The sequence below is a fragment of the Hippopotamus amphibius genome, chromosome 4 (assembly GCF_030028045.1).
Source record: "Hippopotamus amphibius kiboko isolate mHipAmp2 chromosome 4, mHipAmp2.hap2, whole genome shotgun sequence".
NCBI lineage: Eukaryota > Metazoa > Chordata > Mammalia > Artiodactyla > Hippopotamidae > Hippopotamus > Hippopotamus amphibius.
The window spans coordinates 52,163,358-52,189,119 of NC_080189.1; the positions used below are offsets into that span (position 1 = coordinate 52,163,358).

General features: G+C 46.7%; 1 protein-coding gene across 3 annotated transcripts in view; it reads left to right on the forward strand.

The window, feature by feature from the left end:
* The window catches only part of GSDME (gasdermin E), an 80,764-nt gene that overhangs the window by 15,987 nt on the left and 39,015 nt on the right, over positions 1 to 25,762 (forward strand). For all 3 annotated transcript variants that reach the window (XM_057731376.1, XM_057731377.1, XM_057731375.1), the window contains exons 4-5: positions 19,304 to 19,475; positions 21,157 to 21,277. In XM_057731376.1, coding sequence (XP_057587359.1) covers positions 19,304 to 19,475; positions 21,157 to 21,277 — 293 coding nt within the window. The remainder of the gene's footprint in view (positions 1 to 19,303; positions 19,476 to 21,156; positions 21,278 to 25,762) is intronic.

Sequence of the window (25,762 nt, forward strand, 5' to 3'; positions counted from 1 at the left end):
GTGTTTTGGTACAGGCAGGTCCCACTCTCATTCTTTGGCGAATTGTAAGGCAAATTTTGGATAAAAAGACTTACATTTTTCTATGAATGCATGATAATTAGAAGTTTGGTTCTTCATTAAGAATTCCAACTTATAAATTATATGAAACTAATATATCATGTTAGCAATGGTATGGCAATGATAAACCTTCATAATTGTTTAAAATATTTAAAATTACACCCCCAAAGTCTTACTATATCTAAACACAAATTATACAAATTTTACACACAAGAAAAAATGATAAATGCTTCTATTTGTTATGGCCCGTGTTTGACCTCTAAAGTTACTGCAGTAGCTCTCCTGAGTGAAATGTCAGTGTACCATCAACTCTTTATTTAAGAGTATTTTGAGAGGAGAGATTTAGGGGGCATATCTCTTTCTTGGAAAAAACCATGCAGCAAAGTTGGAACTGGTCTTTTCTACTTGATAACTTTCCCTGTGGCCAGCAGAGGGTTTGAAATGATTGTTTGTCTTTGCATTCAGTTCAGAGCTGGCACTATTTTTAAAAATATTCTTATTTTGTATTGGAGTATAGTTGATTTACAATGTTGTGTTAGTTTCAGGTGTACAACAAAGCGATTCACTTGTACATATATCTATTCTTTTTCAAATTCTTTTCCCATTTAGGTTATTACAGAATATTGAGTAGAATTCCCTGTGCTATACAGTAGGTGCTTGTTGGTTATCTATTTTGATTCTAGTAGTGTGTGTATGTCAGTTCCAAACTCCCAGTTTACCCCTCCCCCCCACCTTTCCCTTTTGGTAACCATAATTTTGTTTTCTAAGTCTGTGAGTTTGTTTCTGTTTTGTAAATAAGTTCATTTGTCTCATTTTTGTTAGATTCTGTATATAAGCAGTATCATATATTTGTCTTTCTCTGTCTGACTTACTTCACTTAGTATGAGAATCTCCAGTTGCATCCATGTTGCTGCAAATGGCATTATTTTGTTGTTTTTTATGGCTGAGTAATATTCCATTGTGTGTGTGTGTGTGTGTGTGTGTGTGTGTGTACGTACACCACATCTTCTTTATCAATTCCTCTGTTGATGGACATATAGGTTGCTTCCATTTCTTGGCTATTGTAAATAGTGCTGCAATGAACATTGGGGTGCATGTATCTTTTCGAATTACAGCTTTCTCTGGATATATGTGTAGGAATGGATTGCTGGATCATATGGTAGTTCTATTTTTAGTTTTTTAAGGAACCTCCATACTGTTCTCCATAGTGGTTGTACCAGTTTACATTCCCACCAACAGTGTAGGAGAGTTCTCTTTTCTCCATGCCCTCACCAGCATTTATTGTTTGTAGACTTTTTGATGATGGCTGTTCTGACCATTGTGAGGTGATACCTCATTGTAATTTTGATTTGCATTTTTCAAATAATTAGCTATGTTGAGCATTTTTTCATGTGCCTCTTGGCCATCTGTATGTCTTCTTTGGAGAAATGTCTATTTAGGTCTTCTGCCCATGTTTTGATTGGTGTGTTTTTTTGTTTGTTTTTGGATATCAAGGTGCATGAACTGTCTATTTTGGATGTTAATCCCTTATTGGTTGCTTCATTGCAAATATTTTCTCCCATTCTGTGGGTTGTCTTTTCATTTTGTTTATGGTTTCCTTTGCTGTGCAAAAGTTTTGAGTTTAATTAGCTTCCATTTGTTTGTTTTTGTGTTTATTTCTATTACTGTAGGAGACAGATGAAAAAAGGTATTGCTGTGGTTTATGTCAAAGAATGTTCTGCCTATGTTTTCCTCTAAGACTTGTATAGTATTCAGCCTTACATTTAGGTCTTTTATCCATTTTGAGTTTATTTTTGTGTATGGTGTTAGGGAGTGTTCTAATTTCATTCTTTTACATGTAGCTGTCCAGTTTTCCCAGCACTACTTTTTGAAGAGACTGTCTTTTCTCTGTTTTATGTTCTTGTCTCCTTTGTCATAGATTAGTTGACCATAGGTGCATGGGTTCATCTCTGAACTTTCTATCCTTTCCATTGATCTATATTTCTGTTTTTATGCCAGTACCATACTGTTTTGATGACTGTAGCTTGATAATATAGTCTGAAGTCAGGAAGCCTAATTCCTCCAGTTCTGTTTTTCTTTCCCAAGATTGTTTTGGCTATTTGGGGTTTTCTGTGTCTCCATACAAATTTAAAAACTTTTTGTTTTAGTTCTGTGAAAAATGCCATTGGTAATTTGATAGGAATTGCGTTGAATCTGTAGATTGCCTTGGGTAGTAGAGTCATTTTGACAGTATTCTTCCAGTCCAGGAACATGGTATATCTTTTCATTTGTCGTCTTTGATTTCTTTTATCAGTGTCTTATAGTTTTCTCAGTAATTTTTTGAGTACAGGTCTTTTGCCTCCTTAGGTAGATTTATTCCTAGGTGTTTTATTCTTCTTGATGTAATGGTCAGTGAGATTGTTTCCTTAATTTCTTTTTCAGATCTTTCAGTGTTAATGATAGAAGTGCAACAGATTTCTGTGTATTAATTTTGTATCCTGCAACTTTACTGAATTCATTGATGAGCTCTAATAGTTTTCTGGCAGCATCTTTAGGATTTTCTGTGTATAGTATCATGTCATCTGCAAACAGTGACAGTTTTACCTCTTCTTTTCCAATTTGGATTCCTTTGATTTCTTTTTCTTCTCTGATTGCCATGGCTAGGACTTCCAAAACTTTGTTGAATAAAAGTGATGAGAATGGATATCCTTGTCTTGTTCCTGATCTTAAAGAAATATTTTCACCTTTTCATCATTGCAAATGATGTTAGCTGTGGGTTTGCCATATATGGCCTTTATTATGTTGAGTTAGGTTTCCTTATACCCACTTTCTGGAGGGTTTTTGTCATAAATAGGTGTTGAATTTTGTCAAAAGCCTTTTCTGCATCTATTGAGATGATCATATTGTTTTATTTTTCAGTTTTTTTTATTGGAGCATAATTTCTATACAATGTTGTGTTAGTTTATGCTGTACAGTGAAGAGAATCAACCTTATATATACATATATCTCCTTCCTCTTGGACCTCCCTCCCCCTTGCCCCCCACCCCACCCATCTAGGTTACCACAGAGCACTGAGCTGAGTTCCCTGAACCATACAGCAGGTTCCCACTAGCTATCTATTTTACACATGGTAGTGTATTTATGTCAAACCTAATCTCTCAATTCATCCCCCCCTTCCCCCACTGTGTCCACACATCTGTTCTCTATGTCTGCATTTCTATTCCTGCCCTGCAAGTAGGTTTATCTGTATCATTCTTCTAGATTCCATATATATGCGTTAGCATGCAGTATTTTTCTCTTTCTGACTTACTTCACTCTGTATGACAGACTCTAAGTCCATCCACCTCACTACAAATAATTCAAATTTGTTCCTTTTTATGGCTGAGTAATATTCCATTACACACACACACACACACACACACACACACACACATACATACCACATCTTCTTTATTTATTCATCTGTCAGTGGACATTTAGGTTGTTCCCATGACCTGGCTATTGTAAACAGTGCTGCAATGAACATTGGGGTACATGTGACTTTTTGAATTATGGTTTTCTCAGGGTATATGCCCAGTAGCAGGATTGTTGGGTCCTATGGTAGTTCTATTTTTAGTTGTTTTTTTTTTTTAAGAAACCTCCATACTGTTCTCCACAGTGGCTGTATCAGTTTACATTCCCACCAGCAGTGCAAGAGGGTTCCCTTTTCTCCTCTTCAGTTTGTTAATGTGGTGTATTATATTGATTCATTTGCATGTATTGAAGAAACCTTGCATCCCTGGGATGATCATACAATATGATCCCTTTAATATATTGTTGGATTTGGTTTGCTAGTATTTTGAGGATTTTTGTGTCTGTGTTCATCAGTGGTTTTGGCCTGTAATTTCCTTTTTTGTGTGTTATCTCTTCTTTTGGTATCAGGGTGATGGTGGCCTTGTAGAAAGGGCCTGTGCATGTTCTTTCCTCTGCAAAGTTTTAGAGAAGTTTCAGAAGGATAGGTGTTAACTGTTCTCTAAGTGTTTGATAGAATTTGCCTGTGAAGCCATCAGGTCCTGGACTTTTGTTTGTTGGAATTTTTTAAATCACAGATTCAATTTCAGTACTTGTAATTTGTCTGTTCATATTTTGTATTTCTTCCTGGTTCAGTCTTGGAATGTTTTGTTTTTCTAAGAATTTTCCATTTTTTTCTAGGTTGTCTCTTTTATTGGTGTATAGTTGCTTGTAGTAGTCTCTTATGATCCTTTGTATTTTTGTGGTGCCCATTGTAACGTCTCCTTTTTCATTTCTAGTTTTATTGACTTGAGCCCTCTCTTTTCTTGATTAGTCTGACTAAAGGTTTATCAATTTTGTTTATCTTTTCAAAGAACCAGGTTTTAGTTTCATTGATATTTTCTATTGTTTTATCTTTTTCATTAATTTCTGCTTTGATCTTTCTGATTTCTTTCCTTCTACTAACTTTGGGTTTTGTTTGTTCTTCTTTGTCTAGTTGCTTTAAGTGTAAGGTTAGGTTGTTTATTTGTGATTTTTCTTGTTTCCTGAGGTAAGATTGTGTTGCTATAAACTTCCCTCTTAGAATTGCTTTTGCTGTATCCAGTAGGTTTTGGATCATTGTGCTTTTGTTGTCATTTGTCTCTAGGTATTTTTTGATTTCTTCTTTGATTTCTTTGGTGATACACTGGTTGTTTAGTAATATGTTGTTTAGACTCCACTTGTTTGTGTTTTTTTTTTACAGTTTTTTTCCTGTTGTTGATTCCTAATCTCATAGCATTGTGGTTGGAAAAGAAGACCACCAAAGAATTGATGTGATTTCAATTTTCCTAAATTTACCAAAGCTTGATTTGCGGCTGAAGGTGTGATCTGTCCTGGAGAATATTCCATATGCACTTGAAAAGAAAGTACTTTCTGCTGCTTTGGATGGAATATTCTATAAATAGCTATTAAGTTCATCTGGTCTAATGTGTCATTCAAGGCCTGTGTTTCCTTGTTGATCTTCTTTCTGGGTGATCTGTCCATTGGTATAAGTGGAGTCCATTGTGTTCCTGTTGATTTCCCCTTTTATGGCTATTAGCATTTGGCTTATGTATTGAGGTGCTCCCATGTTGGGTTCATATATATTTACAATTGTTATATCTTTTTGGGTTGATCCTTTGATCATTATGTAGTGTCTTTCTTTGTCTCTTGTAACAGTCTTTTTTTTTTTTTTTAAAGTCTGTTTTTTCTAATATGAGCATTGCTTCTCTGGCTTTCTTTTGATTTCCATTTGCATGGAATACCTTTTTCCATCCCCTCAATTTCAGTCTGTATGTGTTCCTAGGTCTGAAGTGGGTTTCTTGTAGACAGCATATATATGGGTCTTGTTTTTGTATCCATTCAGCCACTCTGTGTCTTTTGGTTGGAGCATTTAATCCATTTACATTCAAGGTAATTATCGATATGTATGTTCCTATTATCATTTTATTAATTGTTTATGGTTTTTTAAAAATTATTTTATTTTTAATTTTTTTGGCTGAGTTGGGTCTTTGTTACTGTATGTGGGCTTTTAGTTGTGGTGAGAGGGGTTTACTCTTCTTTGCAGTGCGTGGACTTCTCATTGTAGTGGCTCTCTTGTTGTGGAGCATGTGCTGTAGGCGCATGGGCTTCAGTAGTTATGGTGTGCAGGCTTCAGTAGTTGTGGCTTGCAGGCTCTAGAGCACAGACTCAGTAGTTGTGGTGCATGGGCTTAGTTGCTCCACAGAATGTGGGATCTTCCCCAACCAGGGATTGAACCTGTGTCCCCTGCATTGGTAGGTGGATTCTTAACCACTGTGCCACCAGGGAAGTCCTGGATTTATTCTGTAGGTCTTTTTTCTTCCCTTCCTCTTTTGTTCTCTTTTCTTGAGATTTGATGACTATCTTTAGTGTTAGGGTTGCTTTTTCTTTTTTGTGTGTATCTGTTGTAGTTTTTTTGGTTTGCAGTTCCCATGAGGTTTTTTTGTTTTTTTTGTTTTTTTTTTGGCACACGGGCTTAGTTGCTCCGTGGCATGTGGGATCTTCCTGGAGCAGGGATCGAACCTGTGTCCCCTGCATTGGCAGGCAGATTCTTAACCACTGTGCCACCTAGGAAGCCCCTCCCATGAGGTTTTGATATAACAATCTATATATATATATACAAGGTTATTTAAGTTTCTGGTCTCTTAATTTCAGATGCATTTCCCATTTCCTGCATTTGTACTTTCTTCTCATGGTTGCTGGTTTTGATACCATATTTGTGTGTGGATGATTTCCTACTTTTACTGTATGTTTTCCTTTACCAGTAAGCCTTCCCATTTGTGATTTTCTTGTTTCTAGTTGTGGCCTCTTCCCCTCTCCACACCCCCCCTCCAACTCCACTGCTTAGAGAAGTTCCTTTAGCATTTGTTGTAAAGGTGGTTTGGTGGTGCTGAATTATCTTAGCTTTTGCTTGTCTGTAAAGCTATTTATTTCTCCATTAAGTCTGAATGAGAGCCTTGCTGAGTTGAGTATTCCTGGTTGTAGGTTCTTCCCTTTCATTGCTTGAAATATATTGTACCACTCCCTTCTCGCCTGCAGAGTTTGTGCTGAAAAATCAGCTGATAACCTTATGGGAATTCCCTTGTATGTTATTTGTTGCTTTTCCCTTGTTGCTTTTAATATTTTCTCCTTGTCTTTAATATTTGTCAGTTTGATTACTAAGTGTCTTGGCATATTCCTTCCTGGGTTTATATTGCCTGGGACCCTGCACTTCCTGCACTTGGGTGACTATTTCCTTCCCCATGTTATGGAATTTTTCAGCTATTATCTCTTCTGATATTTTCTTAGGTCCTTTCTCTCTCTCTCCTCTTTCTGGGATCCCTATAATGTGAATGTTGGTGCATTTAATGTTGTCCCAGAAGTCTCTTAGATTGTCCTCATTTCTTTTCATTCTTTTTCATTTATTCTGTTCCATGGCAGTGATTTTCACCATTCTGTTTTCCAGCTCACTTATCTGTTCTTCTGCCTCATTTATTCTGCTATTGATTCCTTCTAGTGTATTTTTCGTGTCAGGTATCGTTTTATTCATCTCTGTTTGTTTGTTAGATCTTCTAGCTCTTTTTTGAACATCTTTGTATCTTCTCAGTCTGTGCCTCCGTTCTTTTTCTGAGGTCTTGGATCCTCTTTACGATCATTACTCTGAATTCTTTTTCAGGTAGCTTGCAGCTGTTCCTCAGGGGTATTGTCTTGTTCCTTCATCTGGGATATATTCCTCTGCCATCTTATTTTGTGTAACTTTCTGTGATTGAGATTTCTGTTCTGCAGTCTGCAGGGTTGTAGTTCTTCTTGCTTCTGCTGTCTGCCCCCTGGTAGATAAGGCTGGTCTAAGAGGCTTGTGCAGACTTCCTGTGGGAGGGGCTTGTTCCTGCCCACTGGTGGGTGGAGCTGGGTCTTGTCTCTCTGATGGGGTGGGCTATTTTGAGGGGTGTGTTTAGTGGGCATCTGTGGGCTCAGGAAGACTTTAGGCAGCCTGTCTGCTGATTGGTGGGGTTGTGTTCCTCCCCTGTTGGTTGCTTGGCCTGAGGCATCCTGGTAGGCTATTGGGTGGAGCCAAGTCTTGGTGAGAAAGTGGAGGCCTCCAGGAGGGCTCATGCCAATGAGTACTCCCCAGAACTACCACCACCAGTGTCTTTGTTCCTGCAGTGAGCCATAGCTGCCCCCCACCTCCACAGGAGACCATCCGATACCAGCAGGTAGGTCTGGCCCAGTCTCCTATGAAGTCACTGCTTTTCCCCCTGCATCCTGGTACGTACAAGACCTTGTGTGCACCCTCCAAGAGTGGAGTTCCTGTTTTCCCCAGTCATGTGGAATTCCTGTGATCAAACCCCTCTGGCCTTCAAAGCTAAATGCCCTGGGGCTCTTCCTCCCAATGCCAGACCTCCAGGCTCGGGAGCCTGATGTGGGGCTCAGAACTTTCAATCCCGTGGGAGAACCTCTGCAATATCATTATTTTCCGGTTTGTGAATTCCCTGCCTGAGGGGTGTGGGTTTTGATTTTATTGCAGTTGCGCCCCTCTTACTGTCTTGTTGTGGCTTCTTCTTTGTCTTCTGATGTAGGATATGTTTTTTGGTGGGTTCCAGTGTTTTTTTAGTTGATGGTTATTCAGCAGTTAGTGATTTTGGCATTTTCAGGAAAGGAGGTGAGCTCACATCCTTCTCTGGCACCATTATTTTTAATAGAGTTTGTACGTAACAAATTAAAGACCTCTGGCCACATGTACTTGGATAACAAGAGTTTCCTGAATCTTGTTATTTTGCTTACTCTCTTATTTCTTTGTCCCCCCACCCCCAAGGGGCAGCCTTTAAGTAGTGAGAATAAACGAGGTGAAGGTATCTCGGAGTCTGGGTGTGTGAGCCTTAAGTAGTGCCTCTTCCTACTCTTCTCTTGGTATTGGTATTTTTAGGCTGACTAGCAAGCTTCAGGCTCTTTTTTTTAATGAAAAAAATTGGTTGTGGAAACAGAGAAGTATAAAGAATAATATAACAAACACTAATATACCACCTCCCCCAACTCCTGGCTTAAGATATGCATATTTTTTAATTTATTTTACTTTATTTTATAAATTTATTTATTGGCTGCATTGGGTCTTCATTGCTGCTCATGGGCTTTCTTTAGTTGCGGAGAGCAGGGGCTACCCTTCTTTGCGGTGTGCAGGCTCCTCATTGCAGTGGCTTCTCTTGTTGTGGAGCACAGGCTCTAGGTGCGTGGGCTTCCGTAGTTGTGGCACATGCGCTCAATAGTTGTGGCTCACGGGCTCTAGAGCTCAGGCTCAATAGTTGTGGTGCATGGGCTTAGTTGCTCTGTGGCATGTGGGATCTTCCTGGAGCAGGGATCAAACCCGTGTCCCCTGCACTGGCAGATGGATTCTTAACCACTGCACCACCTAGGAAATTCCAAGAAAGATATGTATATTTTTTAAACCAAGACATAGGAACCATCTTTTTCTGTCTTCACTGTCCAGGATTTCATTAATAAAATGGGATTTGTGTTCCCAAGGAGTTTTTGTGGGAATTAAATGAGAGCATATAAACAAAGCATGGAACACGACAGGTTCTCAGAAATTGTAGCTATTAGTGTGAACACTTCCATAATCATTGCTGTTCTGACTAGCCCCCAGTAGGGCCTGGTTACAGAAGCTGGGAACGCTCAGAGCTGCGGGACTTAGCATTCAGTGACAGGGCGGGAGATGCAGTTTCAGAAGAGAGATGAAGTGAAGCCCTCAGGGTCTCTGATGCTGGCGTCTTGGAGCCCTCGTGTCGCTCCTCTGTGGAGGGGCAGGCGGCCGCGTGGTCTGCATCACGAACCCCGCTGCGGGAGGACTACCTACCTTCAGTGAGTCAGGGAGGCTCCAGCGCCTGCGTGTGGCAGCAGCCTGGCCTCTCCCAAGATGAGTGTGGACCCCGATGTGTGCGGTGCCACAGAAGAGTCTGGAAAGCATGCGGGCTGTTCTCTCAGAATGTTTTGTTTGTCCCAGATGTAAGAAGATTGTTGAAGCTATTGAGCAGTATCGGTAAGATATTAATGGGCCCCATCGCTCATCATATGCTTTTTGGGAAGAGCAGCGATGAAGCTCTCCAGGCCCCGCCAAATCCACTCTTTTTAAAAGATGTCTTTCCTGAGACCCCCAGGCCATACCCAGCTCTGTGGTATCTGAAAGTCAGTCAACTTATTGCTGTTCCCCACCCGCCCTGATCCTGAGATTATTCTGTCTCCTGATTTGGGTTTTAGTTCTTAGGAATGGGAACTTTCAGAAGCGTGTTTGACCTTCTGTTGTTTTTATTTGAGCTGAACCCCTCCTGTGGGAGAGAGGCCTCCTGAGGCTTCTTTCCAATATTTGAACCCAGGAGTGGTTTTTGTCTTTTTACAGAAATCATCCTGTCCTGTGAGCTTTATTGTGAAAGGCTACTTTAGATCTCTTTGGAACTAAGTTGGATTTAGGTCATAAGGAAAGACATTCACGTACTATTTTCTTCTAAGATTGATAGACATTGTTTCATCAAATCCAAGATTTCTTCCATTGTAAGAATCACCACTATTTTATGCACCACTGAGAAAGAACACTGCCAACTAAACCATGTCACCTGTTCATTTAAAAACATCCTGATTTCAGAGAGGCGAAAAAAATGTGTTTTAAAATTGACAAGATGTGATGTACAAAGCTGGGTTGGCTGGAATGAGTCAGGAGTTAGAGTTCAGGTGAGCAGATGTTTATTCCACAGGGGCTTTGACACCGTGTCTGACGCCCATCACTGAACTTCTCATCGTCTCTGTACACCCGCTTTGCTGCCCGACTCCCTCCGAGGTGCTGGTTGCTACACCATTAGGTCCAGTTGTCTCAGCCAGAAATCTAAGCGTCAGACAGGGCTCCTTCCTCACCTTCCCTCCCGCACCTAGTACCCCGCTGGTTGATTCTGCCTCTTGAATATCTGTCCTGCCTGTTCCCAGTGCCCCAGCCTCACAACCATTGCCCTGGCACAAGCTTCCACCATCTCTCACCTGGATGTCCCAGGAGTCTCCTGGCTGGTCCTCTGCACCCAGGCTGGCCCCCTCCACTTGATTCTCTGCGTGGCAGCCCATCGGGTCCTGTCCCTGCTTGGCGTGTGCCCTTCTGTGCTCTTCGCTGTCCTGGGCTGATGTCCCTGTCCTCCTCCCGTCGCACACTCCAGGCCAGTCCTCTGAATTTATTTCAATCCCGGACATCAATGCCCCAAGGCTCTTTCTCACCTCCCAGCCCTGCCTGAAGGCTACGTCGCTCCCACGTGCACAGGCACACAAAGTCCACACGCAGACTCCCTCCCTTGGCTTCACCTGGCCAGCAACTCAGATTTGTTCTCACTTCCTTCAGCAGAGGTGCCACCCCACGAGTCCCCTCTTGGGGCACCAACGCCATTGTGAGTAACACTTGTCTTAACTGCCTGGTTCCGTGCCTGCATCCCTCCTGGAACATCCTCTCTTGCTCGTCTTTGGCCCCCACGGTGCCTGCCGCATGCTGAGCATCATTTGGTTGAAAGAATATTTGGTTCATCTTCATTTTGCATTTGAAATGCAGAGGTTAATGAGCTTGCCTGGACTCAAGATGGAAGCGCAGGTCCAAAACACGTGATTTTTCTATTCAGCTGTGGACACACAGCGCTTGGAAGGCAAAAACTGGCCCACGCGCTCCTGCATGAGTTCACCTCCCTGCATCAGCCTCATTCGGTTTTCTCATCTCTCAGACCTGCTGCATCACAGGTGGCAGTGAATTAATTACTTCATCTGAAAGACTTGAGGTCTAATTGCTCAGTCTTTTTTTCCTTTCTCTCCCTGGCTGTGAGTGAGATAAGGTGTTGAATAGATGGCAGTGTGCACAGAGGTGGGACAGCCGCACCGTGGGGGTGGCCCCGTGACTTTGCTAATAATGTGTGGTTAGCATTGTACCCCGATTTTGATTTTTTTGGGGGTCAGTTCACAGTCCTGAAGTCTCAGCCCTGTGACATAGAGCAGGGCTTTTCTCACCACGTGGAAGCGGAGGCCCCAGGGCCCAGCAGCCCAAGTTTCTGGAGACGCCCTGGCATCGGCCCTGGGTTGAGCATCTCCAGTGGGGGTGTGGGTAGTTTCTTCCATGGTTGAAATGGAGACTTGGTTGGTGGGAAGGAGCCAGCTAGCATGGCTGCTTGGGTTTCCAAGAGGATCTGCTGCTAGTCTCTGGGAAATTCTCCCAGGAGGGCTGAGCAGAGAGGCTGCTTGTTCTTTATCAAGCATATTTGAAGCACCTTCTGTGTACAGGGCCCAGAGGAGGCCCAGGAGGAAAAGGGAAGATGGGAAGACATGACCAGCTCAGCTGCGTTCTCCTTCCGGCCCTGGTAAGCTGTGTGGTTTTGGGTCATTGGCTCACGAGCTCTCTCTGCTTCTGTCCCACTGTGAAATAAAGGTGAAAATAACTTCATGGGCCAGTTAAGGTATCTTTAGTTGCCAAGAAGATTCGTTATTGCCTCACATAAGGAAATCTCTCCAGGTAGTGTGAGCCACCTTCACCTGTGGTTCCTGGTGGTTGGTTAATTCAGCAGCTCTGTGGAGCCCCCTTGTGGCAGTCTCCATGCATTGCTTGTCCCTGCTGCCCAGTTCTCCTCTTGGTGCCCAAGTGACTGCATTGCAGACAAAACCCAAAGGCAGAAAAGTGATCTCTTCCTTGTGTCTCTTTTTAAGAGAGAGAAGGATTCTCCCAGGAACACCCAACAGACTTTTCTTCACGTCTCAATGGCTAGAATGGCCAGTGGGTGGCCCATCCTACCCAATCCCTGCTAAGATTAGCGGAGTTACCAGGATTGGCCAAGACACATCTGCAGTGCTGGGCCACCCGCTCCGTGCCCTCGTACCAGCTTCCCAAACCTGAACAACATCGTGGGAGGCAGCTGGTGGTGCATCACACGCGGGGTGTCCGAGCCTCCCAGGCACCCCTGTGCTCAGTGCGGTACCCACAGCAACAAAACGGACACGGTGGATGGAAGTGCTCCCCCCTCGCCTGCGCTCTCTGGGGGCGCACAGACTCTAACCGGGAAAGGACCGTTCCCCTCGGGGGAAGCAGGCAGTGGAAGCAGCAGAGGCACGTGCCTTTCAGGGTTTGAGGAGGTGGTTCCCGAAATTAAACTCTAGTCACGGCCTTGGTGGGGTGTTTTGCCAGGTCTGTAGGCTGGAGGAGGCTGGCTCTCAAAAGAGAAACAGACTTTGCTGCTTAATGAAATGTCAGAAGAGTAAAACCAAGTTTACCAGCAACATGCATGGACCTGATCTCCACAGCCTTTCTCATTTTTCCACTATATAGCTGGTCTGAGAACACACACGTCTCCTTTAATGTTAGTCAATAAATCAAAATCCTTTGGGAGGAATGCCTAAATGACTGAAGCCTTAATTGTCAGTACACAGCTGCGTTTCTATGGATTAGTAATTCTTGCTTTATACTCTCGCAATGTTAGGCCAGCCACCATCTTTGGGCTCTTTATAATGTACCAATCTCTGTTCCTAGAGTGATGGTGGAACCAACCCCTGCAGTCTTGCACGGTTTCTTCAGAGTGCCTTTGCACCTTAGCCTCTTGCCATCAGTTTTTAGAGCAGTGTAGTGGAAAGAGCACTGGTCTGAGAGTCAGAAGATGTGTGATTTAGGCCGGTCGGTTACCTCTGAGGGGCGCAGTGTCTCTCTCTGAGCACAGACGTTGGATTACGTCTAAGTGATCAGGACCACCTCCCTCCCAGGCCTGTGCAGACACGGGGAACCCGTCCTAGCTTTCTTCCACTGCCTCCGGCCTAGACTCAGTCTTAGAATCCTTTCCCAGTAGCCTGGCAGCGATCACTGATGGGCCCATCACAGGTGGTACTTACTCAACATGAAACTGCGTTTCTACCGCAGAACTAGTCATCTCCTGGGGCCCTTGTAGTATCATAACTTCTCCACAGAAGACTGGATAAGAGCCGACTCCGTCGTGACATACTTTACTTTTTGGAGACCCGTATCAGAACTCAGTTTGAAGCCCTATTCCTCTAGGACATGTTATGATCAAGGGCTATTACACAGGAGGGTCATGGCAACAATGACTGCCTTGGTCATGCAGAGCATCCCCAGCATTTAGCCCAGAACATAATAGGACCCAGTTATCTGTGGAGTTACATGAATGAGTTTTTTTTTTTTTTTTTTTTTTTGGCACACGGGCTTAGTTGCTCCGTGGCATGTGGGATCTTCCTGGAGCAGGGATCAAACCTGTGTCCCCTGCATTGGCAGGCGGATTCTTAACCAGTGCGCCACCTAGGAAGCCCTACATGAATGAGTTTTAGGGTGGGGGTCTGCTCAGAAAGCATGTCCTCCCCTTGTCTCCATGGAGGAGGGGGTCCGGGGGGCTGCATTATGTGTTGGGAAAGAAAACTGCTTCCCTCCTTTTGGATAGTTAGAGTTTTAAAAGTCTTCTCTGGGTTTCTTCTCTGTGGGTTGCACTTGGCTTTCAAAGCCTTAGAGGTAGAGAGCGTGGAAGTTAAAGCTTCAGCCTGGGAAGGAGCTGGCTTCATTAGGGCCGGGCCTGGGCAGATGTCGGGTGCCTCAGGAGGGGAGCCTCTGTTCCTGCGGGCTGCCCTGGCCCATGGCCTGGTCCCCAGCAGCTGCTCTGGGCTCCGAGCCACGCGTCCTAGTGCATCTCCGCCTGCTGCCGCCGGCAGCTCCTGCCGGCTCTCCTTCCCCAGGAACTCCTGGCCTGTATCTGTGTAGCTGTTTGGTTAGTTGTGAGGGTCTGCACCCTGGCTGAAGGCTCACCTGAAGACTGTGGTCATGTCTTTGGCCAGCCTGGAGAGGGAACTTGATTCGGCTTCCCTGCCAACAGTGGAGGGAAGGAAACATTTTCAGATGGGTACAGTGTGGGTCACTGCAGGTAAGCCTCGTAGTCAACCCTCACTTTACAGATGTGCAGACCGAGGCTCAGAGATGAGAGGCAGTGACCCAGCGAGGAGGAGATAAAGCTGGGACCCACCTGCAGGCTGACTCCAGGCGTTTGCATTACCCAGAGCTGCGGGCACGAAGGAGGAGGGTGATCTCACGGCGCGTGGGTGGGGGGGGGTTGGTGGCTGTGGCAGGTCCACTGGGTGAGGAAGGAGAGCTCTTCTCCCCCATTTAGTGTGTATGCCCCCTGCCCTCGCCTCCAGGTGTGTTCCTTCGGGTCCAGCCTTTTGACATGGACTGTACTATACCTCTGTCTCAGCCGCCTCCTGTTCTGGTTTCACATTGCCATCTGCAACCCTGGGCAGTCCTTAAAAACGTATGTGAAGAGGCTGAAGAACATCTAGCTGCTTATTTTCTGGTGGGAAAGCTTCCACCCCATTTCTCCCGTCTATGGCATTGACCCCTGGCTGGACTGGGGAGTGAGTTTTATTCCAACCCTGCCCTTTGGGATTTATGTGATAAATTATTCATTTATCCACCAACTGGGTGGGTAGCATAATTTTAATTAAATTTTTTTGAATAATTGATATGTTCATATGACTTAAATGTCTGAAGGTCAAAACTGAGAAGGTGAAATACCTCTGACCCCTGATCTCCTGGCCATCTAGCTCCCCACCCAAGAGGACTAAAGACTTTTTGTTTGTGTTGTTCAGTGGTTCTTAATAGGACCCAGGAGAGATGGAGCAAATCGGGACGACCTGGGGAAGAATTTTCCAAGGGTGGCATCAGGAGATGGGGTCAGGGAGGAGAGGCAGCCACAAAGATTCTGAAAAGGCTTCCCAGAGAACTCAGATAGGGTCCCTCTGAGTCCTCTGAGTCTACTGACATGTAGAAATGGATGTACTAGAGAGAAAGGTCAGATTCCTGGTACAGCCACTGGGTGCTCTCCCCCAGAGGAGGGAGACAGCAGTGGTGGGTCTGCCGTGGCTGGTGGGGCCTTGGAAGGACCAGCCTGGGCCGCTCAGCTGTGTGACTTTGGTTACTATCTTTCACCTCTCTCGGCCGCCTCCTTCATCTGTGAAACCCCTTATCTAGGGTTTTAAAAGTTTTTATTCCTTGAACCCCTTTAGTAATCTGAAGAAACCCACGGACCTATTTAAATGCATACCATAACATAGGATTACAAAGTAAATGAATTAGGTTGAAATACCGCTAGTTTCCTCACTTGGTGGACCAAGGGGAGTCCCATGACACAGGGATTCCTGCTCCAGGAGGGCCAGAGCCAGGGTCGTGCTCCCACGAGCTGTTCTGGGTCCCGGCACTGGGGGACCGGTGAAGATAGGGCAGAACTCCCCCCGGAGGGTGCTCTGTGAAGACCCCAGTGTGAACACCCCACTGTCCCTGATAACCAGCTTCCCCTCGGTCTACACCAGGCCTCCTCTCCTAATTGAAGACGAGCGGGTGTGTCCAGCATGCTGTTTCCAAAAGGCGGCAGCACAGTCCTGGGAAAGAGAATCCCCGTGCCCTGGGTGGGACGTGCCTGCTGTGGGCGCCACCTGCCTGCGCTCTAGGCCTGGGAGAGCAGCTCTCAGCAGGCCCGCAGGAGAGCTTGCCCGGGTACACTCTCCTCCTCAGCAAACCAGATCTTAGCCTGGGAGGCGGGCCCTGTCTCTGGCCAGGCTTCGGTTCCCTGCCCTGTGCTGGGGCTGCCCACGAGGCCATTCTGAGGGCAGGGAAGCCTTCCAGGTGCTTGGCTGGCCCCACAAGAATCTCAGGACTGTCCTGAACTCAGATGCAGAAGGAAGTTACGTTCCTGCAATTGACCTTTTTCTGCTCCTCTTTCCAGTGTTTGAGGTGGGGGCTCTGGAGAGAGGTGGGCATTTTATGCAATGGAGTCTTGGGTGGTCTAGGCTGAGGTTTTCAAACAATATAACGTTGGTTAAGGCAACATCAAGTGTTTTAGTGGATCTGTTTAAGGCGTGAAGCAGTGCAGTGATTTCCAGTCCACCAGCGTTCCTTCAGATGCCTCAAGGCGGCCTTCACTTGTTCCTCTGCCATTAGTTCTGGGCTTGTGGGCAGGAGCTGCTGCTTCTGATGTGTGTTCAAATGGGGATGAGCCAGTACCTGAGCTGTAATTGAGGGCGTCGATTTTCAAGAACTGACTAGAATAGGAGATTGTGTACAACAGAAGGAGAAGGTCAGCAAGGCCTGGTTCAAATGCACGTTCTGACTGATGGGTACGCTGGCCCTCATCTTCATCTGTGCCTCTGGGACCCACACGCAGTTTCTCAGAAAGAGTCACATCTACACGTCACTCTTTAAACCACACCACGGACCCTCCACTTCCTCCGTCTTCCTGTGTTTTCTCTCTCGCGCACCGATGCACACCTACTCACACATTTACACATTCATTAAGGCAGATACACAAAGAGGAAGAGCCCCCCACATGTTTTATGTATTCGTTTATTCCAAAAATATATACTGAGCCCTTGCCATGCACAGCCCCTGTTTCCGTAGAGTTTATGGTCTAGGAGGAGGAGACGGGTGATGAACAAATAAATGAATGAGCTGGAAAAGTGTTGTGTGGAAGTATGCTCTCCAGAGGATGTGAATGTCACATCCACATCCTAGGATGTGAATGTCACATCCACATCCTAGGATGTGACAGTGTGACGGTGGGGGGTGGGGTCGCTCTGCACAGGGTGAGTGTGGAACACCGGCCTCCCCAGGAGGTGACTAGTGTCCGTGAGATGTGGGGGCCCTGGGGCACATTGTGCCAAGGCCTTGGGGTGGTTGTGCACCTGGTATGTTTAAGGCACAGAGAGAAAGCTGGAAGGTGGGGTCAACCAGGGGCAGGCGTCAGATCCTGAGGCCTCGTAGTCTGGCGGAGGTGTATCCATTGGAGGTTTCTAAGGGCGTGAGTGATGTGAAAAAGTACCTGGGGCCCAACTGACTGCCCATCATTCCCATCAAGTGCACACACTGGGGCTTTGACGTGGGGGCCTCAGTAGAGCACACATGAATGTGGCCAGAGCCCGCGAACATTTAACTGTCTGCTTGGCAAACGCGGACTGCTCCCTGCATGGCACGTTGTGTAAACCCTATAACAACCCCACGAAGAGACATCATTACCATCAGTGTGTCCACAAGAGAAAGAGGTGCAGGGGTGGAGTAATTCACTCACGGTCACCTAGTTGGAGGGACAGAGCTGGGACTGGAGCCCCAGTCAGGCAGACCCCACGCCCTGCTCTGTCTTCCTGGAAGTGGAGCCTGGGCAGCGTTTCTCTTGTCATTGTCAGTTTATCTTTATTGCTTATTTCATATGTGTGAAACATTGTTATAATTTGCATTTCTTTGACCACTACTGAGATTGAGCAGTCTTTCCTGTCTTTCCTTTATTTTTTTATTGTGATAAAATATAAAATTTGCCATTTTAACCATTTTTAGGTGTACGGTTCAGTGGCATGAAGTACATTCACACTGTCATGGAGCCATCACCACTGTCCATCTCTAGAACTTTTTTATCACCTCAAACAGAAACTCTGTAGCCATCAAGCAAGAACCCACCATTCTCTCCTCCAGCCCCTGGTAACCTCAAATCTGCTTTCAGTACCTATGAATTTGCCTAGTCTAGATATTTCATGTAAGTAAAACCATCCAACATTTGTCCTTTTGTGTCTGGCTTCTTTCACTCAGCAGAACGTCTTCCAGGTTCATTTGTTTTGCAGCACGTGTCCCTTTATTTCATTCTGTGGTTGAATAACATCCCATTGTGTGTATGGACCATGTTGGCCATATCCGTTCATCTGTTGATGGATACGGGTTATTTCCACCCCGGGCAGCTTTCTACCTGGATACAGAACCTTTCCAGCTACTTGCCTCTGTTCTGGGGATGCTTTCTGAAGCCTGGAGAACCTGCGTCTGCCTGGGGGGCGGGGTGACCACCACTGTGTGGGTTGGGGATGGTGCTGAGCTTTTCAGGGTAACTAACCTTGGATTGTTTAAAAAGCACAGGGTGAACACTATCATTGTTCTCATGCTAACACTAACTCTAATTAGGTTTTCTTCCTGTCCACTCCATAGACTCAGAACATTGAACAAACCTCCAGAGAGGGCACTTCATCATTTGCTTCTAAGCAACAAATCATCTTCCGTAGATGGAAATTTACCTTATTCTTGAAATTCCCCAGAGTAGCCACCTGGGAGCCCCAAGTCTCTGCTGGGTGACCTGGGCAGGCCATGCCTAACTGGCCTCAGTTTCCCCATCTGTAAAAGGATGTAGCATCCCTTCTAAGAGATCACGTGCCCTTCCTGGACAGGCAGATTAAAAAGTACCTTTTAAATTCAAATCCAGTTTTTTCCTTGCTATTCATACTTCAGGCCTGTTCCCCTCTCTGTGAGACGCGCTGGTCCGCATTCCCCCCCACAGTAAGCCTGTGTTTATTACCCACACCTGTGATATCTGTGGTCCCTCGGCCTCTGGTTAAATGACAGAGTGCAGTTCTCAGGGTGTGAGCAGATGGGTTGCCGCTACCATACCCGTTGGGTTTCTTTCTTTCTTTCTTGACAGCCAGCACGGCTGTTTGACAGGAGCCCGCCTTCCCCCGCCCACCCCCTTGGCGTCCAGCCTTTCTCCAGAGGCCTGGCAGCTCTGAGGTAGCCTCAGGAGACTTTGATTTCTGCCTCTCCAGGTGAGCTGCCCCTCTCTCATCACCAAGAGATACATGATGCTGGTTGTCACCTGTTTGCTCCTCAGCCGCCAGCTGTGCGAGAGGCGAAAATTCACGCTGCATCCATCTCCCCTGAGGCACGAGGCCACTCACAGGCGTTTTTCTTTTTCAGAACAATAAATCTGAAGAATCCGGTGCTGCAGCAGGTGCTGGAGAGGAAGAATGAGGTCCTGTGTGTCCTGACACAGAAGATAGTGACGACGCAGAAGTGTGTGATATCTGAGCACATCCAGATCGAGGAGAAGTGCGGCGGTATGGTGGGCATCCAGACCAAGACCGTGCAGGTGCGCGCCCAGCAGGTGGAGGTGACGGGTCAGAGGGTCAGAGGCCACGGTAGCCTCTGCTGCAGGCCACGGGGGCCTTGGTCAGGGGCCTCTTTGGCTGGGGTCTTCATTCGTCAGGATTCTTCCTGTTGTGAGTTAACAGAAATTCAACTCAAGTTGGTTTAAACAAGAAAGAATTTATTGGCTCACGTAACTGAAACATTTGGGGTGACCTAGCTTCAGTCACTGCCGGATCCAGGACTCAAGAGAAGGTTGTGAGCTGCCTTCCCTAGGGGTGGCTTTCCTCTCATATAAGCTTGTGGGGCGGCAGCTCCTGGCTTTCATCGCACCTCATCCCCAGTAGAAAGAGTACTTCAGGGCTAACACTCACTGGACCATCTTGGGCCAATCCTATTCCTGAAGTAGACCCAAGGCCAAGGTGATAGGACACTTGGATTGGCCATGCAGGGTTGGATCAGGTGCTTTCCCAAAAGAAAACGGGTTAAGTGAGCACTGGCTAGGTCGATGCAGAGGTAGCCCCCAGAGCCCCTCGGAGCCAAGAGTTTCAAAATGATTCCTTTGGATTAGCTGCCTTAACTCCCCAGTGGACTGAGTCAGGGAAGGTAAAGATCAGTACATATGTCTTTATATACATAAACCGATGCTTCTGGATTAAGTTACAGTCTTACCAAATGGATCCCTGAGCTTCAGTGGTGCTGAAGTGGAACAGGAGGCTGCAACCCCAAACTGTCTCCCCTCCAGCTTGCCATGGTGCCTGATATTCTGTTCTTAGAGATTTACTTTTTTGGGATAACTTTCAAATTACACTAGAGGACCCCGGAAAGTTGTAATTAGAAGGAGGTGAAGATACATGTCCGGGGCTGGACGCTCCCTGGGGTGGGCAGGCGGGACAGAGTGATGAGGCCTGATGGGCGATGGCTTCAGCTGGCCCTGCTGATACTTCTATCCAGGGTGACCCCCACCAAAGGCCTGCAGCCCGCCTGGGAGTCGGGAGGCCAGCCATCATCACACTCTGACCAAGATCAAGTTGGTAAAGATGTCTCGGATCTCCAGCATTTGGGCACCAGATAGCTTCTCATCTTCCTCCCAGGCCACGGTGGGCAAGGGTCGTATTTGTGACGGGGTTTGAAGGAGAGAGCTCTTGTGTCTCACTCGGCATTTCCTGCCCATCCTTCTCTCCTCCTTGTGCCTCCTCCCTCCAGCCTCTCCCCTGGTTTTATCTGCCTGCACAGTGTGCCATCCATGGGGTGCGGAAGGATGTGCTTGGGGGGTCTGGCTCCCAGCTAGGTTCTGCCAGTCAGGCTCTCTTACCATTAAGGATTTTCTTAGGATCTCAAAGTTGTTTCCATAATCCTCCACGAGGGAAATGGGGAGTTTTCTTATTTATTATCTTCTTTATTCAGCACCATAGACCTAACTTCAGTGAATCCCAAACTCTGGGATCCGACCTTTGTGCCACCAGGTTGGCCATTGACTTTGGAATACGCGTACAACGTCATGAGGCTGACAGGGATTCAATCCTGCCCCCCTCTGGCTGTTTTTTTATTCTACTCGGTTCCGTGGGCATTCCGCGCCGGCCCCCCGCACTTCTTGTGCACGGGCATCCGGTTGGCCACATGGGGACAGGAGAAGCCAGGGGGAGCCCGAGCTCACAGGTGGGAGCCTGTGCCCTTGCCCACAGGTGTCAGCGACAGAAGATGGGAACATCATCAAGGACAGCAACGTGATGCTGGAGATCCCGGCTCCCACCACCATCGCCTACGGCGTCATCCAGCTGTACGTGCGAAGGGACGGCCTGTTCGGTGAGTGCGCCGCAGCTCGGGGTTCTCTGGAGGCGGTTGAGCCGTAGCGGAGGGACACCCCATCTGCCCCGAGGCACACGCTTGTAGAGGATCCCCCGCTGCTCTGGGGATTGAGAGAAAAGAGATACAGGAAGGGTTTGGGGATGTCCCATGGCAAGTGAGACGGCGGGATGTGGTGGGAGGGCGGGCGTGAGGGATGCCCAGGTGGCGGTGTGGGGCGCGCTCCACCGGCGCGGCACAGGTGGAAGAACGTGGGCTCTTTGGTCGGACAGGCTGGGCATCGGCCCCGGTGCCACGGGGTCCTGTGAGGTCTCAGGCAGCTTGCTGAAGCTGGCTGAGCCTCAGCTTCCCGTGTCTGGGAGACGAAAGACACTCCCTCACAGGGCTGCGGGGAGGAGCAAGTTAGCTGAGGCGCGTGAAGTGCCTCGCACCGCTGTGGCTTATTAAGCACTCACCTTAGCTGTCAACGGTGCTGTCACCATTGTGATCGTCTCACCTCCCTTCCCTGGCACGAGCCCCAAAAGCTGCACTTGACCTTGCTGTCTGGTCATCAGTAGGTTCAAAGCAGAGCGGTCACTGCATCACTCGAATAGGGCTTTAGTGGTTGGTGTGGCTGGTCTTAGATGCTCACGGCTCTTCCCTCCCACTATTCCCAAGAAGAAAACTGACTGCTTCTTGGGGACATGAATGAATATATGTAACATAAATAATTAACTTTTTAAGGTATGGTCATATTATTGTGATTATGTTTATGAAAAGAGTCATCCTCGTTTTTAGGGATTTATGGTGAACTCCTCACAGATGAAATGGCAGTATGTCTGCGGTCTGTTTCAAACATGATGGTGGAGAGGGAGGAGTGTGTGGGGTGGCAGAGGTGAGGAAGGTCGTCACAGCTGGTCGATGCCTGCGTGGAGGCTCCCTGCACTGCTCAGTTCCATCCATGTGCACTTTCAGTTTTTCATGATGAGAACTTTGTAACGGTGCCATGGCGGGCCATGCATGTCTGGCTGCCTCCTGCTCGTCCCCCAGTTGTTTTCTGTCAGGTGGTGGGGACCAGGTCAGGGATGAGGGCGTCTGCTGGGAGTCAGCCTTCTGCTCACTCGGCCATGTGAGGTTCAGCTACAACCACGGGCACTCAGAACGCTGACTGTCCTGACGGACAGTGGACAAGCTCTCAGGTGTGCCGGGGACATGGAGGGCAATCACCGAGCCTCCCTCTTTGATTTCACGTGTGGAGCAGCCTGTGTTTCAGGGAGGTGACAAAAAGTGAAGGTGCCAGTTGTAGGAAGTTGATCTAGGGGTGGGCCAGGGATGCATGGGATACCAGGAATACCAAGAATCGTGACTGGCATCTTTTAGGTCCATGGTTCTAAATGTGTGTCATCCTGGCCATGATTATTTTTTTTCTTTCTCTTTGAAAGCCTTTTTCCACTGAACAAACTGCCTTATTAGATGATTAAGTCGTCCCTCCGGTTTTTTTGTTATCAGTGTGTGATAAGCTGTCACCACGTGGGCTTGTGTGACTCCAGTCCCAGCTGCTGAGGCCTTGGTTATCCTGTCCAGATGGATTGGTGGTGGAGGTGTCGCTTTCGTCAGGCCTTTTGGAAGCTTGGCCTGCACTGAGGACACCCATGAGTGCTCTGAGGGCCCTTTGGTGGCAGGGGGCCAGGCTGGGGCTGCCACTCCAGGCTTTGGTGCCCGCGGGAGCCCCTCCCTGTTTCTCCGAGGAGGTGGCAGTGCCCTTCCCTGCTCACAGCTCTGTTGGGGCACCTGTCGCTTCCACAGGGGCCCTCTCTTTTCTCAGGTGGGGTTGGAAAGACACAACTTTGCCTGGTGAGGCTCTGCTATTTGCGTTTCAATTCCAAGCCTTTTATCTTGGCTTGCTTCTGCTGTCTTAAAAATAAACTCCCTTTTGTGCTGCTGAGCAAAAGTGCCCTGGGGAGTCCTCAGGGTCGCTCTGGCTTACCACCCACACCTGGCCTAGGAAGCGCACTCCTTTGTCCTCCCTGCGGCCGCCTGCCCTGCCTGTGCAGCTTGGTGGTCAGGCCGCTGTTCATGGGACTCACTGCCTGATTCTTAAGCCAGTTCTGCTTCTTTTTCCCATCTGTGTTTTCTGTTGTTCTTCCTGCAGAAAGTTCTGAGCTGGCTTCATAAACAGACCTTCAAGGGCTGCAAAGGCCCTTAAGAGGCTGCTCGATCTCTCCTTCCACCTTGGGTGGGAGTACAGTTGATAAGGTTCTGGTCTGTCTTTTGAAACTCTGAGAGGAGGACACTCCCTCTGTGCCCCTTGAGGGAGGCATCTGTGGGCCCGTCATTGCTGAGGGGTTCTCTCAGCCACGACCTCCTCCTTTGCCAACTGCTCCCCTCTTATGGCCAATCAGAAACATCATGTTCTCGTCTTGAACTTTAGGATTTGCTTTGTAGAATTAGGCATTTACCACTGTCCTTTCAGCATGAACTTCTGACTGGGCGCCCATGGACGTGAACCTATGCTTTCCACCCTCCCAGGTCTGTGTACTTCTCTGCAGGTCCAGAGCCTGACACCAACATCCCCCACCGCCTTCCCATCACAGATTCTTAATTGGCTCCTCTGCTTTCCCATCCTAGCAGTGTGGCTAATGTGATTTAAAAATATACATTTGGTCATTTCACTCACCTGCTCAGAGACACTTCTGAGGCTCCCTTCGTCCCAAGATGAAGTCTGCCCTTCCAGGCACCTTGTGTCCAGTCTTCCTTCTCTTCACCAGCACCTCCCAGCGCAGTTAACTCCCCATCTGGGAACTCTCCAATCTCGCTTATTGTGAGCCTCTGTTGGGAGTGTGTTCCCTACCTCTTGGTCTAGCTAATTCCTACCAGGCTTTAGGGGGCTGCTTAGACACTGCTTCATCCAAGAAATCCTTGCTGGTTCTTTCTCCACCCCTGCCACTCTGGCTTCAGTGACCTGTCCACCTCCTCCACTCATATCATACTTATTGTCAAGGCCTGGGTTGTGGTCCTTTTCAATCTCTGGCTCCTCGCACGGTGCCTAATGCTGCAAAGAGTGAAGTAGTTGGCAGTGCCTTTAGAGGGGCTGTGCATGTGTAAAGGAAGAGCGGTCCTGGGGCTGTGGACTCCCAAAATACAGTTGGGGACCCCACAGGACTCTTGGCAGGATTTGAGGCTGTGTTAATGGTCATGGTCCTTGTCCTTAGGGAGCATTACCTGGGGGTCAGTTCACGCTTATCCACCACAGTGCCTGGTACAAAGGGTGGAGCAAGCCAGGGGCATCACTGATGCCCAGGAGCGTGGGTGGGTCGGGTGAGTAAATGAAAGCTTGTTTTCTTTGTCTTTAGACAGCTGTCCTGTCTTTAGCGCCCCCAGCAATTTGAAATAAGTGCTAATACCCATGCCTTTCACATGGCATGCCAGAACCGGCTTAGCCACATTCTCATTCCATTGCCTGTACACAAATTATTAAATAGAAGCATAAAATGAACCCTCATTCTTTTTTTAAAACAAAATTTTATTGAAATACAGTTGATTTACAATGTTGTGTAAGTTTCAGGTGTACAGCAAAGTGATTCAGTTTTACGTATACCTCTGTCCACTCTTAGATTCTTTCCCCATATATGTCATTAGAGTACTGAGTAGAGTTCCCTGTGCTACATAGTGGGTCCTTATTAGTTATGTGTTATATATATAGTGGTGTGTGGATATGTCAATTTCAATCTCCCAATTTATCCCTCCCCTCTTCCCCCCATTAACCATAAGATTGTTTTCTACATCTGTAACTTTATTTGCTTTGTAAATAAGTTCATTTGTACCATGTTTTAAGATTCTACCTATAAGCAATATCATATTTGTCCTTCTCTGTCTGATTGACTTCACTCAGTATGACAGTCTCTAGGTCCATCCATGTTGCTGCAAATGGCATTATTTAGTTCTTTTTTTTTTTTTTTTGGCTGCATAATACGCCATTGTATGTATGTACCACATCTTCTTTATCCATTCCTCTGTTGATGGGCATTTAGGTTGCTTCCATGACCTAGGTATTGTAAATAGTGCTGCAATGAACATTGGGGTGCATGTATCTTTTTGGATTATGGTTTTCTCCAGGTATATGCCCAGTAGTGGGATTGCTGGGTCATACTGTAGTTCTATTTTTAGTTTTTTAAGGAACCTTCATACTCTTCTCCACAGGGGCTGTACCAACTTACATTCCCACCAACAGGGCAGGAGGATTCCCTTTTCTCCACACCCTCTCCAGAATTTATTGTTTGTAGATTTTTTAATGATGGCCATTCTGACAGGTGGGAGGTGATACCTCATTGTGGTTTTGATTTGCATTTCTCAGTTAGTGATGTTGAACATCTTTTCATGTGCTTTTTGGCCATCTGCATGTCTTCTTTGGAGAAATGTCTATTTAGATCTTCTGCCCATTTTCGATTGGGTCGTTTGTTTTGTTGTTGTTGAGTTGTATGTGCTGTTTGTATATTTTGGAGATTA